This window comes from Psittacula echo (genome assembly GCF_963264785.1).
Source record: "Psittacula echo genome assembly, chromosome: 13".
Taxonomy (NCBI): domain Eukaryota; kingdom Metazoa; phylum Chordata; class Aves; order Psittaciformes; family Psittacidae; genus Psittacula; species Psittacula echo.
In genome coordinates, this window is record NC_137749.1 from 11,223,928 (window position 1) to 11,231,777 (window position 7,850).

The following is a 7,850-nucleotide window of genomic DNA, read 5'->3' on the forward strand; positions in this document are numbered from 1 at the left end:
CTGTGCTTGGGCACTCTGGGTGCTGCTGTGATGCTGCTGGCCTGACCCAGCCTGCAGGTGGAGTTCTGTGGCCAGCCTGGGCTCCCTTCTGCACCAGTGCCTTGTAGGTTGAGTTTCTGCTTTATGCTTCTCAAGCTGGGAGTGCTGCAGGGAGGTCACTTAGTGTCTGGGCACAAAGAGGATGGAAACAGGAGCACCGAAAGAGGAAAGGTCTGCAGGGTTGGCCAGAATCACAACCCAGTAGTGGTCCTGAGGGACAAGCTTGGCTCACTTGCATGGCTGGGGAAGCCTCCTCCATGCAGCTATTTGTTCTCACTGCTGCTGAGATCACTGTCTCTCGGGATTGAGGTGGGATTGAGGTTTTTCCTCTCCTGCCTAGGAGAAGGGCAGAAAGAAAATCTGAGTCTGATCAGTTCTATTTCTGGTCCTCGAATGGGCTTCAGAGAGAAATGGTGCAATGGTCTCTGTTTGCTTTGCAAGTTAGCTAGGTTAAAATGAAAATGAATTAATCCCCTTTGCAAGCTTTTCAATAAGGAGGGCAAAACCTTGCAGGGAGCAGTGTCCCAACAGGACACTCCAGGAGCGCTGGAGAAGCGGCTGGACCCTGGCAGGTCACAGGCCTCCCGGGGGCCAGCAGTGCCACAGGCCCAGGCAGGCTGTGCAGCGTGTGGGGCCTTGTTCCACCATGAAAGGTGGAAGCATCTCTGCTGTGCCCCATCCCTGTGCCCATGTGATGCAGGGCAAGCCTGTGCTGGGGCAGGTTTGGGTACTGAGTGTTTCTGTCAGATCACACCAGGAGAACCCCCAAGAGAAAAGCTGTTGGTTGTTCTCTATCCCGTCGCTTCCCTCCCTGCTGTGTCCCGCAGATTCCCCAGTGACCTAACCGAGGACAGCGAGCGGCTGGAGGATGGGGTGAGCCTCGGGGGATGAGCGAAGGTTACCTTTTTCTTGAATCAAACTGCACACTGCCGGCTGGCTGCCAGGCTCCTGCCGCCCTGCCCTGATCTCTGCCCTTGACCAGACCACACTGGACTGAACCCGAGGAGATCATCTCGCTTTCTTACTAACCACCGACGGTTTACGCTTCCCCCTCCCTGCCCCCAGCCCCCTGATTCTTCTTTTATTTATTTTAGTAGCGGTTAGGTTTATTTTTTTATTTTATTTTTGTATCTTGGGGGGAGGGGGGGGCCCTTACCCCTTCTTTTTGTTGTTTGCTCTTTCCCGAGCTAGTAGACCTATTTTATGAATTGGCTTTGTGATTGTGTTAGGTAGTTTTTATTGAGGAGTATTTTTATTTGGCTTTGAAACTGTTTGGGATATTTTCGACTCTGTTGTTGTTGTCGTCAGTGTTTTTAAAGCACGGTATGTGACACGAATGCAGTTCTGAAGGGAAGAGACGAGACACAGAGAGAGCAAAGGCGGAGAGGAACTGCTGTATTTCTATATTTTTTTTTTTTTTAAAGAAACTGTTTTTAATTGTTTCTGTTTTGTAAATGTGAGGCTTTGCAAAGTGTGGAACTCCAAGGATCCGAAAGCGTTGGACACGGCTATGGAACAGAACAAATGTATATTTTGCTAAGTGAGAAACACTATCCTTACAGCTGAAAGAGCTTGGGGGTTTGGGGTTGGTTTTTTTTTTTCTTAGGTTTAGTTTTCTGTGGGGTTTTCTTTCTCCTCCTGTATAATATGTAAATATTGTGAGCTGAACCCGGCTGCTGCCTGCAGCCTGGCTCCCAGGAGCAGTGCCAGGTCCTGGACCTGGTGCCGCAGCGTGAGCAATACTCTCCAGCAGAATCCTGACAGGACTCCGTTCTTTTTTTGTACACCTTTTACTGTAAGATTTTAAGACCTCTGTTGAGATGAAAGGGGGTGGGGGGGGTGAAACGTACCAGCCATCGGCTGGTTTGCTGAGCGGGTTAAAGCTGCTTCCAATTGCTCGATGTACAGACTCCATCACTGGGCTCCGTAGTGCCAGCCTCTGGCTTGGCTTTAGGTAAAGGGCTTTACCGCCGTTGCTTGTCTTGGTTACTTTGGAAGGAATTCACTCTCCAAATGCTATCGCTTGTGTCAAGATTTCCTGGGAAGGGGCTCCTCCTCGGAGGTGAGGGTATTGGAAGGGGTTTCAGCCAGGGCGAGGGGGAGGTTTGGGTGGTTGTTCTCTGAAGGGCAGGGCGCTGGGCTGGGGAGTCATTAATGGGGGAGAAAAGCATTAGGGTGGTGATTTGGGGGCGGGTTAAGGGCTTCTCAGGGATTATATGAATTACAGAATTGCAGCTTCCCGTTTGCTTTACTCTGTGTTCTGAAGACTGGGGGAATTTGTCCCTTCCTGTGCCAGGGGTGAGCTGGTCCCTCCTCCAGAACCTGCTGGGGCTTCCCCTGGTGTGATCCAGGCCCCTGCTAACAAACACTGTGCCAGGGAAGGCCCCCAGCAGGAGTACACGGGGCAGGTTTGGGTCTGGATTTCAGTGAACCAAAGACCTTGTTAAGGGGGGTGATTAAGCCTTTTATTAAGATGCAGCCAAACTCTTTTCCCAGGGAAATAACAGCTTCATCTTAAGTTTTAAAAATCATTCCCTCTCTTCCCCCAAACTGAGCCCCTGTAAGGGAGAGGGGCATTTAGGAAAGGACTTGGAGGGCCACTGTGCCCACAGGGTCCTTCTTCTCTTCCATCCTTCCCCTGTCTGCCAGAGCTTGTTCTGACCCAGGCGATGTGTTTGGAGAGTTCTGTTTAGGTAAAGAGGGTACGTAACAGATCAGTACTGAAAACACAAAGCAATAATTTTTGTTACTGAGACAAGAGTCTGTATGTCTGTTTTTTTAAATATTTCCTAATTAAAGAAGAGCTGCATTTTATTGGGTTTATTTTTATTCTATATACTTCAAATTTGGGTCTGCGGACAGCGCTTTCCTCTCTCTTTGGTAGACGCGCTGAGCTGCTTCCGTGCCCCCTCCAGACATCCAAGGCCAGTTGTGCTGCTGCTGGGCTGTGATCACTCTCTGGCCAGTGCTGCCGCTGCCTGGAGACTGGGGCTCCGGTTTCAGGGTGGGCATTTTTTTTAAAGGAATAAAAGCTGTGTTTTTAAGCCAGTAAGTTATTACACTCCCGTGTTTGTTCTCTCCACACCTGTAACCCTTTTTCCAGATTTCAGTTTTAAATTCCTAATAAATTATTTGAAAACTGTCCTTCTCTGTCATCATTTGGGGCTGGGAGATTTTCAAATGGACATTTCAGGTGAACTTGGACCTAGCCAGAGTCACATCCTGCCATTAGGATAAAAACCCCAGGCAGGGCTCTCTCTTCTGCTCCCACTCTTTGGCAGTGGCCCAGTTTCTAATGTGTGGCAGGTCTGGTTTTAACAGATCGTGTCTCTTCTTTATGTTCCAGAGGTTTTGTATAGATACCTGTAGGTTGAAGAAAGAAGTGTGGTGCTTGGGAGTTTGATGGACCAAGGAGGCTTGATCCAAGACAGTAAAAGGTGGAGATGGGATGGGAAGAAAAGTCCTTTACAGACAACCCTGCAAGAGGAAAGTGAATTGTGACAGTGTGAAATAGCAGGGAACCCTGCACAGCAGGTCTTAAATACAGACAAGTCTTAGAAATACCATAAGGCTCAACCCTGTAAGTTTAGGAACCAGCTGTAAGTTGGGATGTCCTCACAAGCATACCAAGGACCAGAGGCTTGGTATGAAGCAGGTTGGGGGAAGCCCAAAATAGCGTTGGTGACAAGCTTTTCCCTGCTGGGATTTTTCTCATGAGGTGTTCTAATAATGCTCACACGGCCACTTTCCCACACCCAGTGATCCTCTGGTTGAATTCAAATGAATGAAAGCCAAGGTACAGCAGGTTTTTTGCTTTGTGACTTAGAAAAAGCCAGTTTATTGGAAGTTTTTTGGCAGTATCAATACTAAATTGGACATTGAGAAGTGAGGGAAAAGGAATCAGGGTCTTAAGGTTCATAGGTAAGAGAACAGAGAAATAATAATTCTAAAAAGAGTAAAGGTGGCCAAAGCAGCAAAGGAGAAAGAAAACACTTCAATGGATATTGAAGGGAAAGTCAACAGGTTGATCTGTGGGCAAAGATTATGTTCTTTTCTCTGAACTGTGATACAGACTGTCCCTTTCCACAGCCTTTAATGTGTGCTCAGTGTTCTATTAGGATATGAGAATCTTGACTCTGTAACACAGCGTATGTTTGGCTTTAGGTAACCTCTTAAGTGGGGAATACCAGGGAAAAAGAGTTTATGGGAGAGCAAAAACGTTAGAATGTTGCATGTCAAGCTTTAACTAGGTGTCCTATGGACATGTCAACATCCTGTGGGTGTTATGGGCACCCTGGCATAGTTTCAGACCCTGTAAGGGGGGAGATGCCCTCATCAACCCTTACTGGAACATGCATTTGAACCTACTGAAGGGTGGTGGGCCCTAGCTCTCCTGAATAAGCACTCTGGTTCATTAGGCTGTTGTGGGAATGTGGGCTTTGCCTTCTCCTCTGCTCTTAAAAATGGAAGGCATTTTTGGTGCTATCAAGTGAGCTGTCTAGGTTCTGTATCTTGAGTGTGTCAAAAAGCCAAGCCTGTGACTTTGACAGTGTTAGATCCTCTGGGGTCTGAACACAAGTGCAGTGTTTGAACTTGCCCCCAGCTGACTCCAGAAAGCTTTTTCTTACCCATTTTTTGATATTCTTTCAATGCTCCCAACTTGCCTCTTGCCTTGGCATAGAGAAGAACCAAAAGGCCTGACTGGGTTCTGCATTGGTGATGGAGAAACTACTGTCTCTAAGCTGAGTCTGCTGTGTGTTGAAACTTCTAATCCCAGTTCAATTCCAGTGTAATTCTCTTACGGTCGTGCAAACCCAGGCACTACTCCTTGTTTAAGCCAGACACAGAGGCTTTCCAGGTTGCCTGGTTCCTGTTTCACGCCTGGTAGTACCTCCTCTTTGGTTTCAAAGTAAAAAGAAGGGGGTTTTTATTTCAGTTCAGCTTATGCCAAATAGTCATTTGGGGTGAGTGGATGACTTGTACTCTGTTCTCTGAATTAGGCAAGGAGAATCCATAGAGAAATACAGCATTAACCGATTAAGTGGGATACCATAAAAGAGGATGCCAGTGTTAGCAGGATTGTTAATGGTGTGTGCCAGCAATTCCCAACATAACTACCCCACCGCTACTATTTTTGAGTAGAGAGTCCTTAAAAATGTCCAGATCTGGCTGGCTTCTAATAACAGCATTAAAAGGATTTGATGGCAGGAATCCAGAAAGCAAATATTTGCCTTCTTGGCTTTCACAAATTTAACTACCTTTGCCTTCAACTGGTCAAGTCACAACCTGCTGTCCACATAAGTTTAGTAACATAAATAGTGGCTTGCTTATCTCATACCTGTGTCAAGGTGAGCTGCTTGTATAAAACCCCTCTTTCTTCAGCACCAGCCTCTCCATCAAGTACTCCGAGAATGAAGTCCCTGGCCCTGCTCCTCGTGCTGGCTGGTGGGTAGGTGCCACTGGCCGGGACTGCTAACACCATTCCTCGCTCTAACCTTTGTGTCTTTTCCCAGTGGGTGCAGCCAGCAGTGCTGGCGTATCCCGGGCCGTGTGGGAGTTCCGCAGCATGATCAAGTGCACCATGCCGGACAGCCATCCTCTGCTGGAACTTGCTGACTACGGCTGCTACTGCGGCTTGGGAGGCAGCGGGACACCGGTGGATGACCTTGACAGGTTCGTAGGACTCCGCTTTTACAAACCTCTTTCCTTCCTTGTGCTTTCATGGTTCTGGCCCTGCCTATAAATGTTCACCCAACTCTGTGGCTGCTGTGAATGAAGCTCTCCCCCAAAGACTGATTCAAGGAAAACAAGATGTGCAGTCTCCCACCTTGATGCCATATTACTAAGATAAAATATAATCCAAATAACTCTGTTTTCTATGGCAGTTATGCTGCACTTATTTCAGCTCTTTTTAATGCAGCAGTGCTGTGCCAGGAGCCTGGGTGCAGCTCTGCTCCCATTGCTCCATGCACAACAACCGACGCGTGCAGGGCTGAGCTGTAAAACACTAAGCAGCAGCGTAGGCAGTTTAGAGATCACCCAAGTCTGATGGCCAGGACACGGTGAGTTGTGTTGGCTGTCAGCTCTTCAGTGACCTGGCACTGACAGGGCATGGAGGGTAAATGCTGGCTTTTGCTTTCCTAGTGCCCAGCAGACACCTGTGAAGATGTTCCACTCAGTAGATGTGTACCAGGCACCTTCTGGAGCATTAGCTAGCGGAACTGTGCCCCTTTGAGGTCCTTTGTATCTGTCCTCCTACCAATGAGTATCTGTTTTTGTGTTCAGTGACTTGTCAAAGCAGTATCAGTGTATTTACGTGTCTCACAGTTCAGCTGAGTCTGTGTTTCTGGTATTTTCTGACCTTTCCCTCCTTGTTTTCTAGGTGCTGTCAAGTACATGATAACTGCTACTCACAGGCAAAGAAACTAGAATCCTGCAGATTCCTCGTGGACAACCCCTACACAAATTCATACAGCTTCAGCTGCTCCAACGGGAATATTACATGTAAAAGTATGTCCACTTCCACGTCACTGCAACCACCACTCTGGCCTCTCTTCTGAAGGGACGAGGCTGTTACACTCCATGCTTCTATGGCACAATGGCACTGGGCAAGCCCCAGCCAGTGAGTTGGTTCCTAGGCACAGGGCACCTCACACAGGCACTGGGGTGGATATGGTCCATCTCCCACACAGTTCTCAGTTTATTAAGATCTGTGGTATCAGTACATAGGGAAACTTGTCCCCTCTTCGGGGGATTGAGTGGCACTTTTCTGGGAGTCCTTTCATGCAGTATTTAAGAGATTAGCGTGCTAACTGGGAAGTTGCATCCCTAATGTAATGGCGGAGCTTTCATAGGGCACTGGAATGGGGATAAACAGCGGATAGGCTGGCAAAGACCTGCAGGGAAGGAGAAGAGGGGGATGGCTGGGCCGTAGCACACAGCTCTGTGGCCAAAGGGTCAGTTTTGAGGTCACACCCCCGAACCGACGGCAGCAGCGGGAGAGCTGTGTCCTGGCAACACAAAGATACTGCGATGGCTGCTGAAGGAAGGAGCTGCGGGTCTGACCGCTCCCGCTCTCTCCTGCAGGCAGCAACAACGAGTGCGAGATGTTCATCTGCAACTGCGACCGCTCCGCCGTCATGTGCTTCGCCAAGGCCACCTACAACCCCGAGCACTGCAGGCTGAACACCCAGGAGTACTGCAACTAGGGCCGGGCCCTCCGGCCTCCGCCCGCAATAAACGCCTTGCAATAAACGCCTCGCAATAAACGCCTCGCAGCGCCCGGGGCCTCGCTGCGCCGCGCTGAGGGAACGGCTGGCGGGGAATGGGGGCGTGTCTCTGCCAACGCTCCATTGTGGCGTCTGCGGCGGCCCGGCCGCGCGCTCTCTGATTGGCCATTGGGAGCGGGCGGTGGGAGCAGGTGCGGCCCGCGGGGCAGCCCCCACCTCCCTGCGCGGCCCCGCGACCTCCGCTGAGGTACCCGCGGGGCCGCGCTCCCTCCTGAGGTACCCGCGGGGCCGCGCTCCCTCCTGAGGTACCCGCGGGGCCGCGCTCCCCCCTGAGGTACCCGCGGGGCCGCGCTCCCCCCTGAGGTACCCGCGGGGCCGCGCTCCCTCCTGAGGTACCCGCGGGGCCGCGCTCCCTCCTGAGGTACCCGCGGGGCCGCGCTCCCTCCTGAGGTACCCGCGGGGCCGCGCTCCCCCCTGAGGTACCCGCGGGGCCGCGCTCCCTCCTGAGGTACCCGCGGGGCCGCGCTCCCTCCTGAGGTACCCGCGGGGCCGCGCTCCCCCCTGAGGTACCCGCGGGGCCGC

General features: G+C 50.8%; 1 protein-coding gene across 1 annotated transcript; it reads left to right on the forward strand.

Moving 5' to 3' along the window:
• Positions 1-5,450: 5,450 nt before the first annotated feature.
• On the forward strand, positions 5,451-7,247 carry PLA2G1B (phospholipase A2 group IB; the record flags this gene model as incomplete). The annotated part of the gene is made up of 4 exons (XM_080628357.1): positions 5,451-5,484; positions 5,553-5,712; positions 6,422-6,549; positions 7,126-7,247. 4 exons carry the CDS (start codon positions 5,451-5,453, stop codon positions 7,245-7,247), a joined length of 444 nt encoding a protein of 147 aa, XP_080484483.1.
• Between the last annotated feature and the right edge of the window lie 603 nt (positions 7,248-7,850).